We start from the raw sequence: 27,876 nt of genomic DNA on the forward strand, positions 1-27,876 counted from the left end.
TTAGGAACCACTGAAAACAGATAAAGTGTCTTGTATAAGGGTATAGAAGCCAAAAGAATGGTTGGCACCGCAACAGCTGGAAGATTTCCCTGGTGCAAGCAGCTGGAGTACCCCGAGCAGAAGAATGCTTCTCCCCCCTTGTCTGTCCATCTGATGAGTGCCAGGAAGCCCAGCCAGCATCTGGATCCTCCCAGCCACTCAAAGGTGGTCAGCCCTTGCTCAGAGCCGGGTGACTGGGTAGAGACATCTTATTTTTTGGTAATTTTGATCACCACTACATTGTATTTATGAAATCTCCAAGTGGACCAAATTTAGCCTTCATCAAGAATTTTTTGTGTAATTGTTTCTGCGTCTTACGTTAAATCTGTGTGTTTGATCACGGCGTTCTCTCCAGCCACAGACATACCCAGTGCAGCCCACACGGGCTCTCAAGGAGACCTCTGTAGACTGACACATTTACATGACTTTTGAACATATTGTCATGGGTACTTTGGTCTTGGCCCAACAACGTGCATAGAATTATGGAATATCCTGAGCTGAAACCGGCCCGTGAGAACCCTTGAGTCCAGATCCCGACTCCGCACAGAGCGACTGGAAAGTTAAACCGTGTATCAGAGAGCTTTCTCAAAGAGTTCTTAAGCACCGACAGGTTTGGGGCTAACTAATGACGTTGTTATTTTTTTGTTACTATAAGTAGCAAGTATGCAATGTTTTATGTTGGTACATAGGCAACCATATTACAGGTAAGGTTCAGTGCTCAGGAGTGTATGTCCCAATTCCTGAGTTTGAGAACCTTTAGAAATTATTAGTAGTGGTGAGGATGACTCTTTTGTTCAGCTGTTAACTTTTAACAGAGCAAATAGGTCCTGACTGCCTAAAATGCTGAATAAGTTGAATTTTACAGGAGATGCCATGATGAACAATGCTACTGTGACCTTGCTGTTTATTGGGCTGGGTTTGTAATACCACAGTGTTTTGAAAAAATCATTTCCATATGAGCACTGGTGTGAGATTTTCCTTTCTGAGCATACCTTCCTCAGCTTGTCATGGTTTTCACTGCCATGGAGCTGTGAGCAGGAACCTATCTGTTTTCAATTGGTTGCCAGAACACTCACATATTTAGACTGTGCAGTTAAAACTGATTTATATTGTGGATATGAAGTCGAAGTTACAAACTTTTATTGAATAATCATCATTGGTAAAGAAAAAGCTGAGACATGCCACAGAGAGATGAAATACCTCTGAACCCATGGGCTTTCATCTGAATGGTGAAGTACAGAGCCATCTGCTATCATCCTGGGGGCTGAGAAGGGCCTGGAATGTTCCATCATCAGTCTGCTAGGAGATCTCAATCTGATTCTGAGTGTTATGGTGTATGTGGTAATGGATGTTGGAAGGAAAATCCCGAATGGGGTCAAACCTCCTTTGCTTTTCTTGCCGTAGTCCTGCTTCAGAGGGAGTTCTGTTCACTAACCATGATGCCATGCTGGGCACGAGGGCAGTCCAAGCTGAACCATGTGTGCTTACAGCTAGAAGGTGACTTTGAACACCCCGTGCCTCTGCTATTCTGTTGGTTCTTGCTGGATGGCACGTGCCTTTGGGCACGGATTGGGTGTGGAGAGCACACTTGTGTTTGGCAGAGGAGCCAAAGACTCTGGGCATTAAATGTCAGTCCCCTGCTGTGGCATGACATCTGTGCCCCCTTGGGTAAATCACCCAGTCCCTTGGTATGCCCCCATTCATTTTCTGCAAAATGGCTCACAACTGGATTTCTTAGGGGTTTTACAAAGGAAAATGTACCAGAGATGGGGAACTGTGCAGATTCTCCCTGAGCCTTGCAACCACACCAGTCTTCCCTGGAGTCCTTGAGTGTTTCACTCCCACCAGTCGTGGTGGGAGTCCGTGGTCCCCCAGTGCAGAGGAAAGGTTTGGATTAACAACTGTGTATTCCTTATACTCACATTCACCTGTCAGCTTTGCTCAGTCTCCCAGCATGATTAAGTCATCCAGGAATGAGTTGAAAGGATTGGATTTGTAATTAAAACAGGAACATATGGCTTAGTTTCCTTTTACCTGTTGCAGAATGTGGAGTGTGGGGCACGTAAGATATGAAGCTGGATGCAAACTTCCAAGAGGAACTGAGTAATCATCTTGGCAATACTGCCCGGGGCTCGCTGGCTGCTTTTGATGCAGCTATAGGGTTACCAGGGGGTTGCTCACATCTCTGTGACTGCTGGAATCCTGGGATTTTGATGACATTTCCTTTCACTGTCTGTATCTCTTCTATTCATTTGTAAGAGGGCATAAGTTTCTAATTAGGTTAAAGGTGTCCTAGCCATGTTGTTCCCTCAGATTCTTTCTCAAGGAATGAAAACTGAAAAGAACAGAGTCTTGACAGATTTTTGGCTCTGGTCTTTGGCTGGTATTGAATCAAAATGTGGTGTGAAAAGTGTAGGCTTACACTGTTTCCATCTGCAGTGAGTAATAGGGGATTGCAGTGAGTAATAAGGGATTGCAGTGCTTGGTTTGAGTATCAGCTCCTTTGCAGCTCAAACCCAGCATTTGTGTGTCTGTCTGGGGGTTTCTGCACACAGGTGCTCAGGTCTGTTTCCAGGGGCACAGCTTCACCCCGGGGCTCCATCACACGGCTGGCACCAGGGACCCACAGCACAGGCTGAGCCACCCTCAAACAAGGCTGCTACTTGGGCAGGCTTTGCAACAGCTTGCCCTGCCTCAAAGACCCCCTTGACAAATTTCAGCGGCTGATGCTTGCAGAGAGCTGCCTGAGGCTCTGCTCTGGGTGTGCCTCCGCAGACCGTTGGGCAGTGCAAGAGAAACGAGTGAGGCAAAGGTGTTCGGTGCTGTGAGTTATCAGCAGGTGCTTTACCTTTGGGCATGCTACTGCCACAGTCTGAGGCTAAATCTCGTGTTAAAAGGGAAACTGTTATTTGTTTATGGAAAGACGGGTAAAATGGGGCATATATTTAAGTAAGTCTACAGAGAATCTACTGGAAAGCAAAAGACAGAGATCAATTGTCTCAAGCTGGGGGCCTCAACCACAATTACAAACCTGTTTTACTCTATTTTACTTGCACTTTCATTAGGAGCTTGTTTAGTTAAATTCCTAGAGGTCTCAGTGCTCCCTATGGCAGGAATGAGGCAGCGCAATGGCTCATTGCCTGCCACACTTGCCATGGTAAAACTGCTCGTGTTTGTATGTGTGTTTATTTATATACCCAGGAAACTCTTCTTGCAGTTTACTTTTGCTTCGTGCAATTGTACATTCTCCATCAAATTACTAAACCTTGGTATCCCACTGGAAACCACCCTCTATCCTCAATTTGCTCAAAGACTGGCCTAAGCAGGAGTGTTTTGACATCAGTTCCAGACTCTGATTCTTTGGAAGCATATCTTGCTCCAGATTTAAGACTGTAGCTTGGTAACTTGGACAGGTGTGTCACGTTTGTGTGCTGGTTGTTTCTGGCACATGTATTTAAGCTGCTGATGCAGCAGAAGGATTCCAAACTGTCCTTGTTATTGTCAAACAAAAGATCACTAGGGTTTGGAACAGAAAGAAATACTTGTTTGTGAAATTTCCTCCTTTGGTTTTGCCCTTAATCATTTTTCTGACCTAGGTCCAGGGTTGGTACCAGCTGATGCCAGGAGATCCCGGGCCCCCTCACAAGCTGTGCTGCAGTGGAGGGTTCTCTGGCTGTGGTGCAGCTGGAGAAGGATGTGAAACTCCCTGGGACGCCTTGGGCTGGGTGACACCATTGTCACCTTGTCTGGGGATGACAGTGAGGTAGCAGGAAGGACACAGAGAGGCTTGTGTTCTGAAACAGATAGAACTGAAATTATTTGGCTGAGCACTTTTCACCCAGCTCTAATTTTAATATTTTAAGGCTGTATTAAAATGCAAACTGATGAACAATCTTCTGGAGTGCCTCATCCATAGCTGTGAAGATCCACATCTTTTCCAGAGAGAGGTAGTGTTGTTGTGCCTGTCATTTTAGATTTGAATTCTGGCCTTTTAAAATGCATTTTTCCATTTGATTTGTGTGCTACTTTAATTCCCAATTCTCTGCATACATAACAGTAATGACAATTCCAAACAATTATTATGATAATAGTATGAAGAACTGATGGGTACTATGAGCTGTAGGAAGAATCTGAGGCATGTCTGATGTGAAACTCACTGAAAATACCATGACTTTATGTGATAACCAAGTAAAATATGTTGTGAAATCCCTTTTCGGTGACAAGAGCAAGAACAAAAAGCAGATTCTGTGTTTGTTGGAGACATACGTCATGTTTCACTGGTGAAAACAAACAGAGCAGGCAGAGCATTTGAGTGGGGCTGTAGCTGTATACAATGAGCTCATCCGGGTCCAGGTGCAGCCATCAAGGAAACATTTGACACTGTGAAGTTCCTTAAACTTCAAATGCTGGTATTTCTAGAAAGTGAGTTATTTAATATAAGTGTAAATACCAGGCAAGAAAGGGAGCTGCTTTTCTCAGCTTGGGAAGTCATGTGCATTCTCAACATAAATTCAATTAACTATTTCATGCCTTTGCACACCAGGAAAAGGTTTGACGATGTAGGAACTGTGACATTAGCCCTCTGCACTCTGTTGATACTTGAAACTGTGACAGCATTGCCTGCAGTTTTGCCAAAAACTAGATATGAACTTCTGCCTGCAAAACAGCCCTCACACCTCCAGCCCCGAGTCGGGGGCTGTTCCCAGCTGCTCTTTGCTGACTCAGCTTGGTGATTTTCCAGTCTTCACACTCCTGGCCTCTTTCCTAGAGCCAGCCTAGAAGGGAGCCCAGACCACGGCATGTCAGAGGGGAGCTGTGGCTGCCTCCTGCCCAGGATGGAGGGGTCCTGGCCGGGAGCCAGGGGGCTGTGCCTGGGCAGGACTGGCCCCTGCAGGGGCTGGGAGCAGCAGATTCCCACCTGCTGCTGGGTGTCTCTGTGTGCACCCAGTGTAAGAAAAGCCTGATGGTTTTGTTCATGGATGTGTTGAGAACTGGACTTGGGCAAGGAAATTGCTTTAGGCTAAGCAAAACATTTAATTTTGTATTTAATATAATATTAGTAAGGAAGACAGCCTCCAACTGCATTCCAAATTTCTTTTCCTACATTGGAGAGCAGGAATTAGTATTTTTTCACTCTTTGCCTCCTTTAAAAAATTATTTTTAAGCAGTCTATCAAGTTGGTAAAGAAAAAAGACAGTAAATGGTCCCTTTGTAATGTTATTAAGTGGGGGGACATCAATATAGTTTAACACACTAGGGAGGGAATTATATAAAAGTTGATTGGCAAAACTCTAGGCCAAGCTCTACTGTCTGCAGACGTTTATTCTCCTAAATACAGATACCAAATATCTTTAGATTCTAAAGGCTGTTTTACACTACTTTCTCAGTTTCTAGAGAAAACTCCTCACAAATATTGTTTAAAATTCTTGTGTTTTGGCCTTCACTGGCACATTTAGATCCTGAAATGTATTGATCATACCTTTGTGCAGGATTAGAAACAAATTACCCTGGGTCAAGTTCTGTTTATACAGTGGACTGCTCTTGCAGAATTACCTCCTTGACTTAATAACTTCCTTTTGGATGACATTTCTGCCAGAAAGAAGACAAATTGGCTAAGGTCAGCGCGCGGATCAGCTCAGTGTGCAGGAGGAAATTGTGGCGGATCAGCCAGATTGTGATGGGTCTGGCTGGTGGCAGCGTGGCTCGGCCCCACGGCCCAGGGCTCTCCAGCAGGGTGGTGCTGCAGTGCGGCCAATTCCAGCCTTTCTGGAGCAGACAGAGCTCAGCTGGAGCGGTGACTGTGAATTAGATCAGCACAGGGATCCTTTTGGATCTACACCGAGCGTGCAGCTGCCTTTCAGACTGCTTGTGCTCAACGCAGCGTCACCCGGCTGTGCCCAAGCACTCGAGGGTCTCTGCAGATGTCACACTGTGAGATTTTCCTGCATGTTCCTCTCGCTCGTTCCTGCAACCTTCTTTGAAATTGTTGTCTTACAAGGAGCTGGGGGCTGAAAGCTTGCAGCTGAGCCTGTTCTCATCATCCACAACGGCAGGGGGGAGGGTGCAGGATTTGCTTCCTGATGAGTAACACTGAGGCACAGGGCTGAAGGATTGGATGCAGATCCCATAATCCCACTCTTGATGAGTGCCTCGGTGCTGCTTTTTGTAGATCTGTATGTTATAAGAGACCACATTATGTTAAATAGAGCATGTTGTTATACAGAACATATTATGCATTTGTTATATATTTAACATTATTTATTTTACTTGTACATGTGAAGCCAAACAAATCTGAGTTATGAGGAACAGTTCTGCTGAAGTCAGTGGCTTTATATTGTATGGAATTGGTTGTAAGAGAGCGGTGGAAGCTGCAGGTATTGGCCAGAGTGGAGCCAAAACCTTTGCAGAGCCTTTGCAGAAAATGCTTGAGAAGGTGAGCTGCCCCTCGGCCCCCTGCCCACCTCAAAACCTGCCCTGGCAACGTTCCCTGGGGCAGGGGCAGTGTGAGCCCCCCTTGCAGGTGCTGTTACTGCACCTCAGCCCCCTCCAAAGTGCACTCCCATAGCCCAAGCACAGAGGGGAAAAGCCAACAGCCAAATTCCAAAACATTTAAAATGGTGGCGTTACATTTTCTCTTTGCAAATTCTTCTATTTCTTCTGTGTTCTACAACAAAAGAAATGCAAAGGCCTCCTTCTAATTAAGCTCTTTATCCTTTGAAGTTATTTTGGACTTTTTTTTTCACATTGGTGATGTAATTTATGTAAATAATCATCTATCTATGAAAGGAGTGTGTCTGTCAAAAGCTGAAATAAAAAACATCCGTCATTTTGAAGTGATTAACATTCTCCAGATGTTTAAATCATCGGATTTCAGGAGTTTGCCTTTGTTGTGATAATGATATAGTATCCAGAACAAGAATGTTTACTTTTTTGTAGGGGTCAAACATAGATTTTTCACAATCCTATTAAAGCAAGCAGTTTATTGTAATTGTATGTGCAGATGAAAGCATATGCAGTTATTATTATTTCCCTTAATTGTAAACTGCTGCTGGTAATTTTACTGTAAAGCTGAAACAAAAGGAACATACTTGAAAGGACCACCACTGCCCACTTATGTAATCAATTTATAGATGTCAAGTTTGTACCAAGATGGTTATCCCTCTCCCTCAAAGCCCCGGTGACAGGCTACCACCCTGCAGGGCAGGCTGTGCTGCGGGGGCTGCCGGGAGCACAGGAGATGTAGCTGATAATGATTAGTGACAGCTCTGAACCACTGCACTCCGAACGTGCCCAGCTTCAGGCTGCAGGGAGGAAGTGAGACGCACTTTCCCTCCTGGTGCTGGACCTCGTGGCTGACCAAGGGAATTTTGCCTGTCCTGCGCCGGCCAGCCCACTGTGGTGACTGGAACAGCAGCAGCTTGAGGTAAGGAAAGGAGGGTGTAGCCTTGGAAAAGGGGTACATGTGAAAAATGGACCATTTTCTTTTGCTCCCATAGTCCTTGCAGAGCAACACCCTTCAGTTCATAAAACTGGCCAGCACACGAGACTGTGGATCTGACAAGTCACCCCAGTGGTAAACTCCTGGGAGCTGACAAAATACAACTGGAGAGATCTCTGAGTGGGCTGATGGGTAACAGCCTTCTTCAATGTTTGCTTTTAACAGAACCTCTCCTGAAATATGTATTTAGAAAAAAAAAAAAATCCCTGGAAAAATACTAGATAGTTGTTCCACGCAAAAAACCACAGCATCTACCCTAAGATTTCAGCTGGGCTGAAACTTTAACTAAGGATTGTTCAAAATACAACATTTTTTCAGTTGATGGAAGGTTCTTGACAGATAAGCAGATACACCCTGGGGGAATGTTGCAAAGACAGAGGCAAGCTGGCTCTGTGACCACTGCTGCTCTCTGCCCCCAGTTTCCCCTCGGGGATGGTTTTGGCACCCATCCCCTGTCTGGCTCCAAATGGGCTGTTCCTAGAAAGAGACACAGCCTGTTGGAGCAGCTTCTTCTGTGTCCCACCCAGATGACCTGGTGGCTGGTGGCTGATGTTAGTGATGCACTAGACCCTCCAAACTGACATTCTGAAAAACATGTCTAAGGAATAGGTGAGTTACAGACATGCACCAAATGCTCTGCTGCATTTGCAGTTTCCAGCACCAGGAAATATTAGCTCTGTTATTTTTCCACTGCCTGTTTTTGCACACAGTCAACAGGACTAGCCTTCTAATGCAGCATCACATCATCACATCACATCACATCACATCACACAACATTGCATCACATGGTGAATGTTACATCAGTTAACATGGCATGACGTGGCACAGCCTGGCCCCTGTGTTCCCAGGGCCTATCACACCACTGTACCTGGGCATTTGGTGCATTTCCATTCACCATGGTTGTAGGGGTGTGCCAGAGGCCCATGGAAGTGTGTTTTACTGGGTTGGCTGACATAGTTCCTGCCTGCAAATGGACTATGGGGCAAACCCAGCTATTTCAGAGCAGTAGCAATTAAAGGAAAGAGGTCTGTGCCTGTGGCTTCCTGCAGATGTGCTGATGTGCTCCTGACTCCAAAGTGCTGGCAGGCTCTGTGGCTGGACCAGAGCAGGGTGGCCCTGGTGCTGCTCTGCTGCCTTTTCTGCACAGGCGTCACTGGCTGCCACCAGGCTGGGGGGCCAGGGGAGCCCTGGGGTCTGCCAGGCACCAGCCCCCTCAGCTGTGCTTCACGCCTCCAGAGATAGCTCGGGAGGGGCTCTGAAATACAGTTTGCTAGCAAAACAGGTAACTTCTGGAAATAAATGGTATAAATACAAATTCTTGGCTAAACTCTGGGTTTCAGGCAAACTAAACTCAACTCCAGCACCCAAACGCCCATCAGTGCTTCTGGGTTACTTCAGTCCTTGAGCAAATTACTTCAACCCTATTTTTCATGTGACTGCAGATATGATAGGTACGTAGAGCTAGATGACCAGCCAGCTTCATCTCCCTTCTTTCAACTTCATACTTGGAACTAAAGTTCACACAATATTTTCAGAGACATCCATCCCCCCCATCCCCCCTCAGGGAAAAAAAAAAAAAAAGAAAAAAAAAAAAAAAAGAAGCAAAAAAGCATGAGGAAGGCAATGGGAGGATAAAAGACAAACACAAAATGCAGTTCACTTAAAAATATCTCTGCTTGATGGAGGCTAAAAGGTGGCAGCTGTGCCAAAGTAGTGGACCCTAAATCGCTGAGCAAAAAAGAGCAGGGAAGACTCTGATTGCTCCCAGTACTGTGGTGAATGTGTGCTCTCAGCCACAAATCAAGCAAGCTTAAAAAAAAAAAAAAAAAACCTGGAAAAAAAAAGACTCAATCAAGGCAATAATGGCCTCCACTTCACAATCAGACAAGTGCTTCTACTTCAGAAATCCTACCATTTATGGCTGATTGCTAACCCTGGCCTCATTTCTAATCTAAAGGGTGAGTAATAATTTGGAAAAGGAATTATAACAACTTCCCAACCATTTGGTAAATCGTCATTACTTTAAAGGGGTGTTGGGGAGCTGTTGCTGTTTGTCAGATATTTTTTTCCTGCTACTGCTCTCCTACTTCCACCACTCCTTTTCTCCTTTATCTCATACTGGAAGGGAAGTAATGTACAGGGGCAATATGTAAGAAAGAAAGGTATGGAGGGATCCTCTGACCGTGGCACTCTGACATGTAGAAGCTGGCATGAAGCACAGAAAGGTGCAATGGCTCTTCCCTTTGTACAGTGCCCAGAGATTCATGCAGGGATCAGTGGTGCACTGGGCATTGTTCCCAGCCCAGGGGCTCCTGAGTGAGCTCTCTAGAGTGGGAAACCTTCTGCTCCAGGAGCTTCCCAAAGGAAAGGATGAGTACCAGCCGTGCAGGCGGATGGGTGGTGCTGGGTGCTGGTGCAGCAGGAGCCTGTTGCCCACCTGACCCCTCAATGGAGCCGCCCTGGCCTTTGGCCTCCCCTGGTCAGGGGCCCCCCAGTTGGACGGAGCTGGTGCTTTGCTGTCCCAATCCTGCCTGGACTGTCTGGAGTAGGCAAAGAGACATGAACCATTTGACCCATAGCTTATCCTGATGGGAAGTGCCAAGTCTGGAACCCTGAACTGCATTTATTGCATTTATTTCCTGCTTCAAGCAGGGAGAACTGCATCTGTAAATATTTCAGTATTTATGTGAATATTTTTTTCCATCTTCTGCAAGTCTATTGTGATTTTCACATGCACCTAAGAGTTGATCTTAGAGGTTATTCCAACCAAAGCAATTCTGTGATTCTAGGGTTTTCTAGGGAGAAAACATCAAAACAGAGGGCTTGGACAATGCTTCTTCTGGCCATCACCTGTGAGGGCCACAGCTGCCCTGGACAGAACTAAGGACTTTGCCTGGTGCTGCTGTTGCCAGTGACAGAGCGTTTAAAAACAGATAAAACTTGATGCAGAAAAAAAAGAATCAGGAGGGACCTTTGCTGGGGGAGACCTGTGCTCAGCTTCACCTGGGTTATCTATTCTAATTCTGTGGAAATCATGATGATGTTTTGATAATAGCAGACATTTGTGATCAAAATACCTCTTATTTCAATGATTCAAGGACAAAATGGGATGCTATTGTCTCCCTGGATGAATGTGAGATGTTTTGTGAAAGGTACGATCAGTGTGTTTGGAGAATGACAAAATTTCCTTCCTATCTTGGGAGGTAACTGCAGCACTGGCTGTGCAGCACTGAGTCCCTTACTCCTGGTTTGTACTGTGAAGGGATCTGTGTCACAGTTATTTATGTCTGCATTTTAAATATGATTTGAAAAGAGACTGATTCAAAAATTTTCAATGACCCAGTGAAATCTGAACTACTTATAGCAAGACAAGAAGTATAATGCTTCAATCAAAATAGCAACTTGGAATGTGTTTTATTAAACAGAGTTCATTTAATACTACCCCAGAGTGCTGTGGATGTGAAAACACATTCTTGAATTGGAACTTTCATATCTAGGTAATAGGAATGAAGGGAAAATGGTCATTTTTAATATTATACATTTTGGGACAAATTCTGGTTTCATATAGAACTACCCACAGCACTCCTGAGCATTTTCCAAAACTGGTGTGTCCCTGGATGCTGCATGTCACTACAAGGTGAATATGTTACAGGAAAAACAAGTAGACCCTGCACAGAGCTCTAAGCAAAATCCTGACAGATTTAGCTTTCCCATCATTCTCTCTGCAGTATTTTCAAGGTGTTTCAAGTCAGAGAAAACAAAACAAGTCTCAGGCTAAGCGCGATTGAAGAAAACTGTGAAAAAAAAAGGCATCAAGGGATGCAAAATAACAGAAAAAAGAGGATTATATGTATAAACTGTGGATGCATTTCCCTTGTAAATATTTCTTGATTTTTGCTAGCAATATTATGCAAAAATATTAAAATGAACAGATTATGAAAGAGCAGTGCTGCCCGTGTAACATGGATGCCGAATCTATCGGGGACGAGCAGCTGGGAGGTGATGGGACCATTTATATCTCCATTAGAGGAGAACTGCTGATCATCCCAAGGAAAACAGGTTTTCCCCTGCCAGCTGTTCGGTATTTCGGGAGTCTAAACGGCTTCTGCTATCAGCCGGAGCGTGAGGGGCGAGAGGCACAAGGGCTGATTTTTCCCGGGCGCCCTGGCGAGCTCACCGGCCCCGAGCTCACCCGGCGCGGGGAGCGGGGAGCGGGACCGGCGGCTGCGGGGGCTCAGCGCTCGTTCGGAGCCCACGCTGGGCCTCGACCCCGCGCCGGCTCCTGACTCCCCTCGGCGCCGCCGCCGCCGCCAGGCACCCACCGGCACATGAAGCCAAGGAGCGACTGGCGGACCAGGGCAGGCGCGGAGAGCTACGCTCCCTGCGCAGCGCTAAAGTACGACAAAAAGAACTTACTAGGTCCTGATTTAGAGAAACGAAAAATCCTGTTCTGTTCACACGGAGGAACTCCAGTGCCTGTATCAATGAATTCTCACCCGCCGTTAGTGCTGGTCGTGCCGGCACCTTCCACCTCTGCCCGAATCCCGGAGACAGAGGAGGGTGTCAGCTGAGCACCGAGGGGACGCGCCGAGCATCGGACTCTGCCCGCGCAGCATCGCGCTCACCGCCCGGTGCGGGATGGGGCGGAGCCGGGCGGTGCGGGATGGAGCGGAGCCGGGCGGTGCGGGATGGAGCGGAGTCGGGAGCTTCGGAATGGAGGGGAGCCGGGCGGTGCGGGCCGGGGCAGAGCCGGGCGGTGCGGGATGGAGCGGAGTCGGGAGCTTCGGAATGGAGGGGAGCCGGGCGGTGCGGGCCGGGGCAGAGCCGGGCGGTGCGGGACGGGGCAGAGCCGGGAGGTTCGGAATGGAGCGGAGCCGGGCGGTGCGGGATGGGGCAGAGCCGGGCGGTGAGAGCCGGGCGGTGCGGGATGGAGCGGAGCCGGGCGGTGCGGACCGGGGCAGAGCCGGGCGGTGCGGGCCGGGGCAGAGCCGGTCGGTTCGGGCCGGAGCAGAGCCGGGAGGTTCGGAATGGAGCTGAGCCGGGCGGTGAGAGCCGGGCGGTGCGGGATGGAGCGGAGCCGGGAGGGTCGGAATGGAGCGGAGCCGGGCGGTGCGGGATGGACGGGGCAGAGCCGGGTGGTGCCAGCCGGGACAGAGCCGGGCGGTGCGAGATGGGGCAGAGTGGGTGTCCTCTGCCAGCTGGGCCAAGCACCCAACAACCAGGCTCTGAGCTGTCAGAACTACTCTGCAAAAATCACAATTACAACTATAAAACCTGATTTTGAGAAAAATATTTCTCTTTCCCCAGGATCCTGCAGAAAATGAAAACAAGCTTTTTCCCTCCAGTATAAAATTGACCAAAATAGCCTATCTGCTCAGGTACCATAAATAAACTGCATCCTGAAAGCAGAATAAGATCTTTCGTGTAATCTCTATATGGAATTTGGGTGTCATTCTCTGATTTAAGAAAGAAAAAAAAAAAGCTGAGAATTCTCTGACCTTGATCCCAGGTAGCTGCCTGCGGTCACACCACTGCCAGCACAGCATGTTTGACAGCAATTCTTACCAGCTTTATTTTCTCCTGGTGTGAAGAAATGAAGGGAGCAGCTCAGGAAATTTAGGTATTTATATAATTTTTAAAGGCACAAAATTTTTAAAGACACACCTTTTCAAAGGTTCTCTCACAAAACACCCAGCATGTTCCCCTGGGGTACTTTCAACAATGGGTAGATCAGAAGTGGAACATTTCCCATAATATCTCACTATGTAAAATCAAATTCACAAGATATTACAAATTAATTGTGTATTTTCAGTAACCAAAAGTACTGAAGAGCTGCTAAGTCTCCAGTGCATGATACATTTAATATGGTAAATTCAAAAAACTTGAGACTGATTAAATTAAATTGAGACTTGGTTAAATTCAAGCGAAGCCCTGGCAGGAGTGGAAGCTGCGAGTGCAAAGCCACCCTGGTCTGGAGATGTTTAACCCCATGTGAAAACACTGATTTCACTGCGCTCTGCAGCTGTTACTGCCATGCTCTTGTGAACCATTTTAAGTCTCTGAATTTCAGAGGAAGCTGTTTCAAGCGAACTCTTGTGCTCCTGCCATCTGTGATTTGCAGGTTCAGAATTATCCCAGCAATGGGTCAAGTGACTTTGTGCCCAAGAGCATGGATGCGCTGGGGAACACAACTGGCTCGGAACCTGTGGCACAGCCACAGGGAATGCTGCGGTGCTGATTTGAGTAGTTTCCTGGTGTGGATGTGAAATGCCATGGGGTGAGAAATGACAATCAGTTCCTGGAGTGAATGAACCCATCTGCCTCCCCTGAAACAACTGAGTGCACAGGGAGTGAAACTGTAATTTAAAAAAATTTAACACAGTGAGAGCAAGTATAAAAATACCTTTTAGATTAATTAAGTGGCTAAGCACATTTACAAATGATAAAGATTTGACAGTTTTAGGAGTCTTGTTGCTTATTGGTGAATTTCCCTGCAGCCGTAATCCCCAGAATCCCCTTTTCAAAGGTGCTGCCTCTGGATGCTCTTCCCAATTGCTGCCTGTGCCCTGCACGTTGACAGCCCAACAGAATCCCATACAGCAGCTGGAAATAAAACACAGCTTGACAAAATTAACCTTGAAAGGAGCTAGTGGAACTTGGGTGAGCGTGGGGCAAGGTGTAAGGGCCGTGGTGCATGGAGGAAGGTGTTGTTGGTCCCAGAACAGTGTCAGGGCGGTGAAACCTCCTCAGCATCATCTTCTGCAACCTTGGATGGGGTGAAAAAAAAAAATCAGAAAAATGTTGCAAAAACTGTTCTACATACTGAAGTAACATGTTTCCCTGATCCTTCTCTGTGTATTTGTCTTCTTGTAGGGTCTCGTTTAGCTTTAGTATGAGATCCCCAACAGTCTTCAATCATTGGCTATGACGGGAATAAAGTAACAAGATGCAAACAGGGTAACATTTTTGTGTTAAGATGCCAAAAAGTCTTCCTGAATTTTTTATCGTTTGAGGAATGTGGGATAAGTTGCTGACAAACTGTATGTCTCAGAATGTAAATACTGTAGTGCTGTTACACAGGGTGAGGGTTTGGGCTGTTACAGGGTCTGTGGGCACTGCTTGTGGCTGGTGTTGGTGTCGTCAGTCCCTTGAGCCACGTCCAACAGACCAGTGCCAGACATTGTAAGAAATGTCAAATGCAGAGGAGGGTTCAGACTATGCTGAACAAACTCCCTAAAATCCACAAGCAACAACTACCTCCTCTGTGTGCAAGACAAGCCCCCCAGGTGGTGAAGAGGGATCTACAGGAATAGTGGGACTCCCAGCAGTGGGGATGGCAACAGGGCTTTGCTAAGGCAGCAGCTTGGGGAGGACCCTCTGCATGGAGGCAGATGCTGCTTTTTGTCGATGGAAGCCCTGGAGTTTCAGCTCAGCCCAGACAGGCAGTTGACCCTCAGAGTGGAGAGGAAGGTCTGTGGAAAATGGTGACTGCAAAGGTCTGACACAATCCCACATCCCAACAAGGCTGCAGCAACACCTGCGGCAGAAGCCATGTCCCCACACCCGAGGAGCTGCTGTGCTTTGCCCTGCTGTGGGCTGCTCCCACCACCCACCTGCTGCCCCATGAGCTGTGGGACTCCAGTTTTGTTCACACAGCTCCTGGCCAGCAGCTCTGCACTGTTAGAAATTATGCCCCTGGGTTGAGTCATACTTTAACCAGTCTGCCCAAACGCACAAGAGGTCTGAGACCGGTGCACACAGCACTGCTTTGGAAGGTTTCTGTGGAATTTCCACCGCATGCATTGGCTGGCCTTCAGTCTTCAATGCTCGTCTTCCCCTTCCTGAAGGAGAAACCGGCAGAGCCAGCTGGCTCTGCAAAACCCAGGAAGTTGGAAGTGAAATGCTGCCACAGAGAACACAGTGAAAAGCTGCAGCAAACCAGTTATTTCTGGGATAACTGATGGAGAACCACTTTGTTAATTCAACAGTACACTTTAAAAACTCCCAAAACATTCTACAGCTTTGCTCTCTGTGTCCTGTAGCTACACCTCATCACTATTCTGTTAATTACCTTTTTTTCTGGTCAATGTCCATGAGAGTATTACCACTTGGAGCACAGGAATATACAAATCTCTTAAAAAGAGCACTACAATAACTTTTTCAGTTCACCATCTGCTTTCAAGTGTCTTAGTCTATATCATGATTTCAGCAAGGAGACCAAGACTGCTTTCAGTATCATCCTGGGGTTCCAGCTCTCTGCTGGGATCAGCCTGCTCCTGAGCAGTCCGTCTCTTTCTTCTATGCACGTACACAGAGTGGCTCTTCTCTGGCCCCTCGGGAAACAAGGTGTCTGCAGGGACAGCAGCTTCCAGAGCCAGCTCCAAGCCCTTGTGGAATCTAGACAGAAACAATGCTGTAGTTACTGTTTTTATAGATTTGCTCAGGATCTGCAAATTACTCTGAGAAACTAATGCTTTTAGAATGTAATCAAAACATGCAAGGGGAGTAAAGTGGTTACTAACATTTTACTTAATACTGAAGAAAAATTAGAGATCATGAACAGAAGTGGTGTATTCTTACAAACCTGTCAATCCTCCTTATGTTCTCCTCCATTTTCTGATTGGCTACATGTACCAGAAATTCAATATATTCTTCGGAGACCATCAATCTCCCTTTGTGGCTCAATGGAACTTCTAAGCAGTGAGTGCTCCGCACAGCCTGAAAACACACACACGATTTACCTGGAATAAAGTTTTTTAGTTTATGAAGGTTATTTAAATAATGCAGGGAGTTCTTTATAGTAAAATCGCTGCTTATCCATGATTATTTAGGTTGCTGTCACCTAAACCAGCAAGCTATTTCTTTGCTATAGCATGCCCTGTGACAGCACTTAAGCACCAGTCAGGTCTTGGCTTGTACAAAAATCAAGGTTAACGTAACAACGCGACTTCATTACATCCCTTACAGCAGCAGAGTCCTTACCATTGTAATTTTTCCTCCTCTGCTAACTGTAATCCCAGAGTTCCTGAACCCAGAGTCAATAGCCACTGAATGCTGCAGAAAAAATAAATACTTAAACAAGTCTTGTACGCTTTCACAGCAAAAAATATTTATGGACACGTTGCAATGCAACGCACAATTTCAATTTTGCAAAAAACACATTCAAATCATCTACCCAGACTTATTAAAAAATAGTTACATTAAAATAGTTTTTAAGATCAAACCCACAAACGGCGGGTGGTTTCCAGAGGCCCACGGTGCATCCTGACTGAATCCATCAGTGCAGAAGGGATGTCAGGTCTCTCCAGGCACTGAACTATTTTATGCCAATGAGCTGGAACTTCACAGACCCGCTGACAACGACGAGGGCAGCTGCACTCTACGTGAGCCCCTCAGCTCTTCTGCACTGAGGCCAAAACAAGCCCAGCGCGGCACACGCTGCTCTCTGCAGTCATATTGAACAGCAGAAGGCAAAGGCACCATTCAATGCACTGAAATGGAGCCAAAGGGCCTGGCGGGTAGCAGAGCACCACCTAAAATCCAGCCCCTTCAGCCAGTGAGAGCGGCCCAGGCCCCCAGGGAGCGCCTCAGGCAGCAGGCTGCTTCAGCTCCAAGGCTGAATTGCAGGTGAGTCCTTTTTCTTTCTAAGTAAGTAAAACCCTCACCAAGTTTAAAGCTGTGTTTTTTCATCAGCTGACTTTACTACCCCAATTATTAAACACACAGCACACCTGGGACTGTTTCTACATGCAACTGCTTACCCAGGAGCCAGTATTTTATTTTTGCAGGCAAGAATGTAACAGAACAATGCCACATTGTACTTGACGTGGCTTTACCAGCAGCTGTGCATCCTGCAGCTCCCGACACAGCACGTGGAGAACAAACGGCTCAAACTTGAACACAACATCACCAGTGGCTTTCTTGAGTGCTGTCATCTGGAAAATGCACCAAAATATTTATATAAAAATCAGAGTACTTCCTCTCGTAAGAATTAATAACACCCTGCTGCATGCTCCTTGGCCTGAAATTTTAGCAAACTTTGCTTTGCTGGAACAAATGCTAATGAAAACAAATTTTGTAGAGGACACTTCTGTGTATGTGTGAGAATGTGTATGTATGGTAAAGTGAACTACGAACTGAGTGAGAAAATGCTGATCTCGCAACTGCCTCATTTGTGGGACAAAGCAATATATGCAAAGAGTAGATTATTTTGAAAGTGGACTAAAAATGAAAAACCCCGCACTATAGATGTTTTTAATTTCAGGGTATTTAATGATACTAAATTTACAATGCAATATAACAGATTCCCTGTCACACCACTTCCAGGTGTCTGTCTGCTAGCACAGCAAGCTGGGCTCAAGAGACTGTTTTAAGTCAAGTTTTAAATATGACTCCAGACAGCAAGAAATTATATACATTTCTGAAATATCAGCTGCATTAATAATTATGCAAAAAATTTGATACTGAGTTTAAAAGCATTCTCTTAAAATAGGTCTGAAGAATTTATTAGGCAACACATCTAAGGAAAAGTTAATTTTGAGAGTAGCAGTTCTCAGTAGCAGGAATAAAAATCCTTTGACACAATGTGTTTTCTCTGACACCTGGAGCATTTCCATGAATAAATATAAAGGCTGTATCTCACTGTGCCCTCACCACATCGTCTTTGACACACGGGTCATGCGTTACCAGGAGCCACGTGCAGTTCTTCTTCTGGATCCCCGCGACTTCTGGATCTGTGTCCTAGCGATGGACAGAAACCATTAAAATGGCTCGCCAGCTCGGTGAGGTTCAACCGCATGCTGCTACAAAAACGCTCCTTGGAATTTAAAGACGCATCCCCTTGAAACAAGAGCCCATTCACACCGCGACCAGACCCACGGCCACCGTCACCCCGCCGCTCCCTCACGCACCGTCACGGTCACCCCGCCGCTCCCGCTCCCTCACGCACCGTCACGGTCACCCCGCCGCTCCCTCACGCACCGTCACGGTCACCGTGCCGCTCCCTCACGCACCGTCACGGTCACCCTGCCGCTCCCGTCCCTCACGCACCGTCACGGTCACCCTGCCGCTCCCGTCCCTCACGCACCGTCACGGTCACCCCGCCGCTCCCTCACGCACCGTCACGGTCACCCCGCCGCTCCCGTCCCTCACGCACCGTCACGGTCACCCCGCCGCTCCCTCACGCACCGTCACGGTCACCCCGCCGCTCCCTCACGCACCGTCACGGTCACCCCGCCGCTCCCTCACGCACCGTCACGGTCACCCTGCCGCTCCCTCACGCACCGTCACGGTCACCCTGCCGCTCCCGTCCCTCACGCACCGTCACGGTCTCCCTGCCGCTCCCGTCCCTCACGCACCGTCACGGTCACCCCGCCGCTCCCTCACGCACCGTCACGGTCACCCCGCCGCTCCCGTCCCTCACGCACCGTCACGGTCACCCCGCCGCTCCCTCACGCACCGTCACGGTCACCCTGCCGCTCCCTCACGCACCGTCACGGTCACCCTGCCGCTCCCGTCCCTCACGCACCGTCACGGTCACCCTGCCGCTCCCGTCCCTCACGCACCGTCACGGTCACCCTGCCGTCGCACGAGCTGGTGGTGCAGAAGCGCTCGCGCGCGTTCAGCAGCCGCGCGAGCTCCGCGGCCCGCGCGTCCAGCGCGCGCTTCCGGCTGGGGTCGGGCCGCGCGAGCCGCTGCGCTTTGCGCCGCGCGAACGCCGCCATGGCGGGGGGACGGCGTCCCGCGGCGGACAAACCTCGGCGCGCGGCGGGGCGGGGCCGGCAGCGGTACGGCCCCGCTCTCCTCCGCGCTCCGCCAAGCGGCAGCGGCGCTCCGCAGGTAGGCGGCGGGCGCGGGGGCTGCCCGGCGCTCGCCCAGGGGGACGGGACGAGAAGGCAGCGGCTCTGCGCCACCCGTGCCAGGCTCCACGGCCAGGGGGACGCGGCCGGGCTACACGGGGGACAACGGCCGTACGAGGCGGCTCGAAGGGGCGGAGCCCGAGCACAAGGAGCGCTTCCGGGGCACGGCCCGACCGCCAGGCGGCTCAAGGGGCGGGGCCTGGCGACGGAGGCGTGCTTGTGGGCGGGGTCTGGCGGCAACGTGTGTTTGTGTGCGGGGCCTGGGCCGCAGGTGTGTTTGTGGGCGGGGCCTGGCGGTACAGGTGTGTTTGTGGGCGGGGCCTGACGGTACAGGTGTGTTTGTGGGCGGGGCCTGACGGCACAGGTGTGTTTGTGTGCGGGGCCTGGGCCGCAGGTGTGATTGTGTGCGGGGCCTGGGCCGCAGGTGTGTTTGTGGGCGGGGCCTGGCGGTACAGGTGTGTTTGTGGGCGGGGCCTGACGGCACAGGTGTGTTTGTGGGCGGGGCCTGGGCCGCAGGTGTGTTTGTGGGCGGGGCCCGACGGTACAGGTGTGTTTGTGGCAGGGCCTGGGCCGCAGGTGTGTTTGTGGCAGGGCCTGGGCCGCAGGTGTATTTGTGGGCGGGGCCTGACGGCACAGGTGTGTTTTTGGGCGTGGCCTGATGGCACAGGTGTATTTGTGGGCGGGGCCCGATGGCACAGGTGTGTTTGTGGGCGGGTCCTGGGCCGCAGGTGTATTTGTGGGCGGGGCCCGACGGCACAGGTGTGTTTGTGGGCGGGCCCTGACGGCACAGGTGTATTTGTGGGCGGGCCCTGACGGCACAGGTGTGTTTGTGGGCGGGGCCTGGGCCGCAGGTGTGTTTGCGGCGGGGCCTGGCGGTGAGAGTGTGTCACGGGGCGCCTCCGATCGAGGCCCGTCGTGTGGGGCCAGGTGGTCCCGGGCACGGCCCTGACCCCGCTCCCCCGGCGGTACTCCGCTGGCCCCGGCCGTGCTCCCCGTGCTCCTCGTGCCCAGGATCCGGCTGGGGCTGCCAGCGGGGAGGCCCAGAGCAGCTCGGGCCTGCCCTTGCCCCGCTGCCTGCCCTCCCTCCGGGTGGGTTCGTGTTCACCCCGCGGGGTGCCGCGTTCCAGGCGGCGTCCGCAGGGCATCTCCTGGTGACCCCGGCCGCCCGTGGCCTCAACAGCTACCAGGCTCTCACTGTGTCTTTCAGCAGATCCTCTGGTCGCCATGGCAGCCACCAGGAGCGTGATGAGAGCAGTCCGAGTGTTTGAATTTGGTGGCCCTGAAGTGCTTAAACTCCAGTCAGATGTGTTAGTTCCTGTTCCGAAAGAAAACCAGGTATATGTGAGCTCTGTGAACGAAAATAGTGATAGTGAATGTGAACAAGTGCCTGCAGGACAGAATGAGAGGCACAACCCAGAACCCTACACCTGGAGTATGAGTTGTGGTCAATGTGTTCGTACTGCTTGAGATATCATGCTTAGCAAATGTGGGCTCTTTGCTCTGCTGTGGGATAAATATTCCACATTAAGATTTCCCTGAAATTCGCTTCACTTTGGCACTGGGTTGTTACAGAGGCTGTTTGAGAACTCAGTAAAAATGCTACAACACCATGCTGTGCATTCAAGGGTTAAATCTTTATAGTTATTGCTTACGAAGTGTCTTTTTTTTTAGGTATTGATTAAAGTCCATGCCTGTGGGGTAAATCCTGTTGAGACATATATTCGTTCTGGGACTTATGCCAGGAAACCAGCTTTGCCCTACACTCCTGGCTCAGATGTGGCTGGGGTGATTGAAAGTGTTGGGGAGCGCGTGACTGCATTCAAGGTACTCACACGCTGGGGTGTAATTCCCATTGTTTCATGGGTCCTCTTTCATTGCTGTGCTGCTGTATCTTTTTGTCGCTTATCATGATGAAATCTCTTCAAGGGGGGCAAGCCCTTCATGCACTGGTGAAGGAAAAAGTAAGGGAAATTACTGATTTCTCTGTGTTCTCTCCCTCCATTCTAGAAAGGTGACAGAGTTTTCACCCTTGAAACAGTTTCTGGAGGATATGCAGAGTATGCAGTTGCTGCAGCCAACAGAGTCTTTCCTTTGCCAGACAAACTGGACTTCAGGCAGGGAGCAGCGATCGGAGTGCCCTACTTCACTGCCTACCGGGCCCTTTTCCAGAAGTAAGGCACCAAATCCATGTTTAGCACTTTAACCTTTGGTGTTTACAGTACCGAAGTTCATATTTTCACTGTCCTTTGAAAGGGGGAGGTTGGTGAGTAGGAAATGTTTAAAAACGTTACACTGATGGAGTTGTCAGATAAGTGTGATCTAGAAGCTTGTGACTGTGTTTTCCTGTTAAGTCTTTTTTTCTTGAGAGAACCTACCTGGAAAGGCTTAATGGAATAAAATATGTGACTCCCTTTCAGCGCCCACTGGTATTTTGGCTGGGGAAGAAAAAGAGCAATAGTTCTGATTTCCTCAGTAAGCAGACAGGTGCTGTGGAGCAGAAGCACTGCTTTGCTGTGGCAGGCCAAAGTCCTGAACTGAGGCTCAGTACCAGGCTCTCACTGGCTGCTGGCTGCATGTTGCTTCAAGTCATCAGTCACAGGATTTATTTTGCCTCCTTGTTCTCCCAGAAAGGCTTATGATATCTGTTTACCCATAAATTGGAATATAATTGGAACATAAACTGGAAGCAGTGCTGTGTGAACAATGTGATTTGATGTCAGTATCTGCAGCCACATGCTCAGTCAGTACGTGCTGCCATCACAGTGCCAACGTTTCTTGTGTTCTTCTGTTAGAGGCCGTGCCAAAGCAGGGGAGAGCGTGCTGGTTCACGGTGCTAGTGGGGGGGTAAGTATTCCAAGGAGGCAAGTGGTAGAGAACACTGCTCTCTGTCCTTGCATCTGCTTCTTCTGGCATATGAGTTATGGCCATATTTGTATCAATACATTAGCAGATTAGGGTTTTATTTCAGATACTCTAGGATACACTTTCTTAGAAAAACCCTGCTATTCCCATCAGCTGTGAGACTGCACGAGTGCTGGTGTGAGTTCCCCGTCAGAGGGTCACACACTGAGCAGATGTTTGCTGCAGGGGGTAGCTGGTCTGGAAGTTTTATTGCTGATAGCAGAAAGCTCCAGTTTTCCAGTATGTACAAATTGTTCTCACAGAAAGCTCTAGTTTTCCAGTATGTACAAACTGTTCTCAGTCCTCTGAGAATAAGTCACTGGTGCAGGTGACAGTGCATTTCTGCTTGCACTCTCATGTTTTTACCCATGAACCAACAGCAGGCTGCACAAGGAAGGGTACTGGAATGTATAAACCTGCGACTGAATACTACATGAAATTGCACTTCTAGTTTTCTTTGGGTTTTCATGACAAATTTATTGTGATCTCTATGACTCAATATTTTAGTTTCTCTCCCACACTCTGCACTTGCTCACTTTCTGGTGATGCACCAAACAGCTGCTCTGAACAGGCCAAGTTTCCTTAATTATTTGTTAGACAACAAAATGATGAATTCGTATCTTATTCTGAGGTACTAAATGGCATTTAGCATCGTAAGTATTTTTTAAAATTTTTGTAAACTAAATGTCGTGCTTCTAAGTTCTTCTTACTGGAGTGCAAAGCTGGTAGGAGACACTGAGAATTCACTTTCTAAAGAAGTAGTGTTAATAAAATTTGTGCCTGCAGATTTCCTTTGTAATGTATAATGCTGTTATTAATCGCAGGTGATTCTGTGAAGAGAAGAATTTCCTTGGATTTCTATCAAAAATATAGGGCTTAGGTTTGACAGATACTCAGCATTCTACATCGATGTGTGTCAAATGCTGATGGCTATTAAAAAATCTCAAAAATTTATCATGCCTTGGTAAATGTCTTTCCTTTTTTAAAGAGTATTTGGCTGTCTTTAAGATCCAAATTATTGGCTAAAAAACACTTTACCAGACTAGCTTTTTAAATGGGGAAGTTCCAAGTCACTGGTAGAATATTTAAAATTCTAAGAAAGAGGTAAAACAATTTTCTCTTTTGTTTTTTTTCTCCCCTAAGGTGGGACTAGCAGCATGTCAGATTGCCAGAGCTTGTGGTTTGAAGGTTTTGGGCACAGCAGGAACTGAGGAGGGCATGAATGTGATCCTGAGAAATGGTGCTCACCAAGCCTTTAATCACAGAGACCCGAACTACATTGAGGGAATTAAGGTAGGCCTGTGTCTGGACTCAAGAATGCAGGCTGTGCTGTTCTTAACAAAATGTGAACAGTTCCTTGCAGAAGACTTTAAAGTAGGTTTATGTAGGATCAATAGTGTACTGCCTTTTTCATTTCTACACAAGGAAAAACTTTCTGAGGCTGGAAGAGCTGAGCTTTCCTCATAGGCAGTGACATTTAGAACTTCTTACACTCAGCAAATCCTGGTATGGGATCACATCACAAGCTAGCACAGCAGAATGTTCTACAATTCAGCTCATTCATCAGCTGCAGTACAAAGGCTGCATGGAAAATTTGAACAATGAGCTGTAAAGTGGATACTTTCTGTAGTGTTTAAAATAACTGGTGGTACCCAAGCACTAAAATAACATCCTGTGTCCTTACAGGCATGCACAGCGCCGGGAGGGGTCGATATCATCATAGAAATGCTCTCTAATGTCAACCTGGATGCTGACTTGCAGCTGCTGTCCTGTGCAGGGAGGGTGATGGTGAGTGTTTGTGCCCCTGAGCGGGGAGGTGATGATGGGTGCTGGTGTCACTGATTTTGTGCATTCAGCATCACACTGAGCAGCTCTGACTCTATGCTTTGGACTCCTTTGGGCAGGTTGTGGGCTGCAGAGGACGCATTGAGATAAACCCAAGAGACACAATGAGCAAGGAGTCCAGCATCATTGGAGTGAGTCTGTTTCTTGCAACTGAGGTGAGAAGCATTTCTATTTTAAGGTATGCTTTATTGGCTTGTTCCAGCACCCCTCTATTTACAGTTAAAATTATTTGAGGGAATGAAAGAATAATTTCACTGTAACAAACTTGTTAGTTCATTCCTTTATGTTTTGATTCAGTCTCAGAACATCATAAAATATTTTCAGCTTCTGGAATGTGCTTTAATTCTTGCATAAATTGCCAGTACTATTCTGAAATGCAAAGACCTTGTCATAAACACTATGTTTGTTACAGGAGGAAAGGCGTGAATGTGCCACAGCAGTCCTTGATGGCATAGAAGCTGGCTGGCTGAAACCAGTTGTGGGCTTGGAATATCCCCTGGAGAAAGTAGCCCAGGCTCATGAAGACATTATTTGTAGCAGTGGTGCCCGAGGGAAGATGGTGCTCCTTCTTTAAAGGAACACCCTTTTCCATTTATTTTGTAGCTGTTCTAACTGCTCCTTTGCTTACATGGTTCACTGAATGTATGTTATAAACACACCTTTGATCATGTTCGACAGTAGCAGAAAATGCTCACTTAGATGAATTAGCTAACATTTTCTTTTTGTAATGAGCAGAGTTGCATTTACTGTGAAGTAATTTTGGTAGCTTTTTTGATGTGGAAATAATACATTTTCTCTGCTGGCGTACTTGTGCTGCAGGGAATGGTAAGGTTTGGTATCATGGTCTGTGTGAAGGCAGAGCAAGGCCACTGTAGGTAACACAGAATGAAGATGCTTTTTATAGATACACAAAAATAAATAGCTCACTATGTGTGTTAATTAGAACTGTAAATTCCTTTAGCTACAGAATTTGTACTCAAATTCCGTCACGTAATTTACTTGAAATAAAAGCTTTTGCTGACGAAATAGTTTACTTTGCAGCTCAAAAGATGGGCAGAATCTCTCAAACATTAACTGTTTGGAGCCGAGGCAGTTCTACTTGTCTGTGCCTCTAAGGCTGAGGTAACTGTATCCTGGCTCATCCAGAGGGACTGTCACTCTGGAGCTGCATGCTGGGATTTGCCTCTTTGGAAATGATGATCATGACTGAAGCAGCTGATTGTGAAGATTTCAGTTTTTCCTATGAGCTTTATTAAAATCTCCTGGATCCCTGGCTGCGCAGAGAGAGGAGGCTGCGTGGCTTTGTGGCATGGAGAGTTCCTGTGAAACTCCTGAAATTCCATCCACTGGAGTGGGCAGGGCACAGCCTCAGCACTGGGGCTTGTGTGCCGGTGTCTGTGTGGGGTCACTTTGCCATGACACCAGGGTCATTTCATTGTGCCTTCTTCTCATAAACCTTAAATCCACTGCACAACAGATGGTGTTGCCAGGAAAGATGGTGGAATGTTTCTAGAGTTAATGATTTCAATTTAGTGTTTCAGTGAGTGGTTTCAGAAAGCTGCTTGGGGAGAGAAGGATGAGGCCAGCTCAGCTGTGGGTCTGTCTGCCAAGGTGCAGTGGGGTCCTTCCTCCTCCAGGCTGCCCCAGGGCAATGAAGCTGGTTTCCTTGTTTGTGGCACTTCCCACAGGAGCAGGGAGCTGTGTTTTTAACAAGTGATTCACCTGGTGTAAGTGAGGTGTGTCGCTAGTGTCTCAGCTGACTATCCAGGGGAAAGGTGCTGTCTGTTGTGGTGCCTCAAGCAGAATGTGGCCTGAGCAGTGGTGTCAGCTGGAAGCCTGCTATTCCTCTTGACAACTGTTAGAGAAAGTAAAACATCTCTTAATGTCAAAGTACTCAACAGAGGTTAAAAGTAATGGTTAATGACAGATATGATTGTGGAGCTGATGTGCATATAAAAGTATATACCTTTCCTCTATATTCTGTGTTCAAATATTAAATTATTTTAAATTCAGTTGTAATTTAGTAGGGGTCTGTGACATGAATGACAGGCTGATGCTTTGCAGTGAGTGGCTCCTTTCTTGCTTAGTGCTGCCACTGCATCGTGGATGATGTTTAGAGGAGAAATTCAGAGCAAGTCTCTGGTGTGTGCTCATCGTTGTTGTCCCAAGGGCCGTGGTTGTAGTGGAGTTTGTCACCAGAAGGTGTCAGAGCAGTTCTGTGTTACCACATTGTCGCTGATCTCTGCCAGGCGACCTGGCAGAACGGCTCAGCAGGACTGGGACTGACTGGTTGGGAATATCATATAACATTTATTCTTCTGTCAATTTCCAATGCATTGTATAAATTGAAGGATTTTTTTTTAATTTTGGAAGAAGTAGTGTGACTAGAACTAATGAGGTAGGGCTCAGGTATGTCTGATTTGAGCAAGCCACCAATCTAGAAAATGTCATCCCGGAGAGTCCTTGGTGTCGCTCTCTTTTTGGGATATGCTGCCCCTTGGCAGTGCAGAAAAGGATGAGGAAGAGAGTGGAGGCCACAGACCATTGAATTTGGTGGAATAATTCTCTCAGTTTGTTGAGAATCTTCTCCTGATTTGACTGGATGGGATCTTGGAGGCAGTGGTTCCCAGCGCAGCCTGCTTGGTGCTGCCATGGGTGGCTGGAAGGGTTGAACAGGCTCTTGTATTTGGCATCTGCAGGAGAGGTTTGGGGTTCAAAGTGAGGAGCTGTGTACAATGCAAGGCTCTGGAAACTGCTGTTCTATGTGTTTCTAAAACAGAAAAGAGTGGAATTGTTCTGAAAAGCAGCTGCTCTTGGTTAATCTCATTGTGCCCCAAATAAATGCTGCTTACATTTTCTAGTCATTAAAGTCTAATTGCCTCTCTATTGTAATTGTCCTGTCTCTGTTCCTGACTTCTTCCTGTGCTGCAGTATGATACAATAGGTTCATTTGAGACTTTAATTACACAGTTGGGAAGATAAAATATCAAGAGAGTATTGATATCAATAATTGCTCCCTTTACAGAAGGCAGATCAATATTGAGTTTGGGTGGATCACAGAAAGTCTGAGGATGGTGAAGCCCTAACATATTGGAACAGATGCATCAGGAGGAATGGTTGTCCCTGCTATTGCTCACTGCAGGGATCTCTGCTCACATCAGTCACTCTGGTCCCTGGAAGCATTACCTTGTGAGTTTGTACTTCAGCTGGGACTCGCAAGAACTGCAGGAAGAAGGGGAAAATGAGCATGGAAGGGTGGCCGTGTCTCCTTTATTTCAGTAAATCGCGTGTCTGTTGCCAATGCACACTTCAGTGCTTCCTGTCATCTGGATTGAGAGATGGAAATCAGGATTGATATTGGAAGTGCATCCTGTCACCTCATGATATATTTTAAAGTTCCTGGATCTGTCTTGTATGAAAATGCCTTCTCCATACTTCTATTTTTACCTTCTTTCCTTTTTCTTCTTCTATTCCCACCCTGCCCCCCCCCTTTTTTTTTTCCTTTTTCTTTATTCTTTTCCTTTTTCCCTATTTCCTTTCTGTTTTTTCTTTTTCCTTCCCCTCCTCTCCCAGTCTGGCGTTGCTGAGGGCCAGTGTCCTGCAGCCCCACACCAGCCCAACCCAGCTGGAGGCTTGTGGCCAGTTCCCGGCTCCTCAGTACCAGAAAGACAAGAAGCTGCTGGGGAGGCTCCAGCAGAGCGTCGCAGAGATGGTGAGGTGTATGCATCTGGAGCA

The 27,876-nt window shown here is 47.7% G+C and overlaps 2 protein-coding genes across 6 annotated transcripts; one reads left to right on the forward strand and one right to left on the reverse strand.

Annotated features, from left to right (window-relative positions):
* Positions 1-15,466: 15,466 nt before the first annotated feature.
* On the reverse strand, positions 15,467-19,294 carry TYW3 (tRNA-yW synthesizing protein 3 homolog). 2 transcript variants are annotated; one of them, XM_038144740.1, is made up of 6 exons: positions 19,102-19,294; positions 18,224-18,277; positions 17,374-17,472; positions 16,520-16,591; positions 16,122-16,255; positions 15,467-15,934 (listed from the first exon to the last, which is right to left on the reverse strand). In XM_038144740.1, the coding sequence occupies exons 1-6, from the start codon at positions 19,258-19,260 to the stop codon at positions 15,730-15,732; spliced, it is 723 nt and encodes a 240-aa protein (XP_038000668.1). In that variant the 5' UTR covers positions 19,261-19,294; the 3' UTR covers positions 15,467-15,729. The 2 variants fall into 2 exon arrangements, with proteins under 2 accessions (XP_038000668.1, XP_038000667.1); XM_038144739.1 differs by having other exon boundaries at positions 18,191-18,277.
* Positions 19,066-27,033, forward strand: CRYZ (crystallin zeta). Of its 4 annotated transcripts, none has more exons than XM_038144737.1 (9): positions 19,066-19,375; positions 20,603-20,730; positions 21,067-21,219; positions 21,403-21,566; positions 22,188-22,239; positions 23,440-23,589; positions 23,983-24,084; positions 24,201-24,296; positions 24,554-27,033. In XM_038144737.1, the coding sequence occupies exons 2-9, from the start codon at positions 20,620-20,622 to the stop codon at positions 24,713-24,715; spliced, it is 990 nt and encodes a 329-aa protein (XP_038000665.1). In that variant the 5' UTR covers positions 19,066-19,375; positions 20,603-20,619; the 3' UTR covers positions 24,716-27,033. The 4 variants fall into 4 exon arrangements, with proteins under 4 accessions (XP_038000665.1, XP_038000663.1, XP_038000666.1 ...); XM_038144735.1 differs by having other exon boundaries at positions 19,280-19,375; positions 20,606-20,730; XM_038144738.1 differs by lacking the exon at positions 19,066-19,375 and adding an exon at positions 19,415-19,634.
* Positions 27,034-27,876: the final 843 nt, after the last annotated feature.

Source organism: Motacilla alba, chromosome 8, assembly GCF_015832195.1.
Source record: "Motacilla alba alba isolate MOTALB_02 chromosome 8, Motacilla_alba_V1.0_pri, whole genome shotgun sequence".
NCBI classification, from domain to species: domain Eukaryota; kingdom Metazoa; phylum Chordata; class Aves; order Passeriformes; family Motacillidae; genus Motacilla; species Motacilla alba.

What these genes read in the sequence shown, in the direction of transcription:
- TYW3 (XM_038144739.1), bottom strand. Translation starts at nt 19,260, where the DNA reads ATGGCGGCGTTCGCGCGGCGCAAAGCGCAGCGGCTCGCGCGGCCCGAC. An exon ending in GAGGAGGAAAAATTACAATG is followed by an intron (nt 16,256 to 16,519) that starts GTAAGGACTCTG and finishes GTGTGTTTTCAG; the next exon opens with GCTGTGCGGAGCACTCACTG. An exon ending in AACATAAGGAGGATTGACAG is followed by an intron (nt 15,935 to 16,121) that starts GTTTGTAAGAAT and finishes GTTTCTGTCTAG; the next exon opens with ATTCCACAAGGGCTTGGAGC.
- CRYZ (XM_038144737.1), top strand. Translation starts at nt 20,620, where the DNA reads ATGGCAGCCACCAGGAGCGTGATGAGAGCAGTCCGAGTGTTTGAATTT. An exon ending in CCTGTGCAGGGAGGGTGATG is followed by an intron (nt 24,085 to 24,200) that starts GTGAGTGTTTGT and finishes TCCTTTGGGCAG; the next exon opens with GTTGTGGGCTGCAGAGGACG. An exon ending in GTCTGTTTCTTGCAACTGAG is followed by an intron (nt 24,297 to 24,553) that starts GTGAGAAGCATT and finishes TGTTTGTTACAG; the next exon opens with GAGGAAAGGCGTGAATGTGC.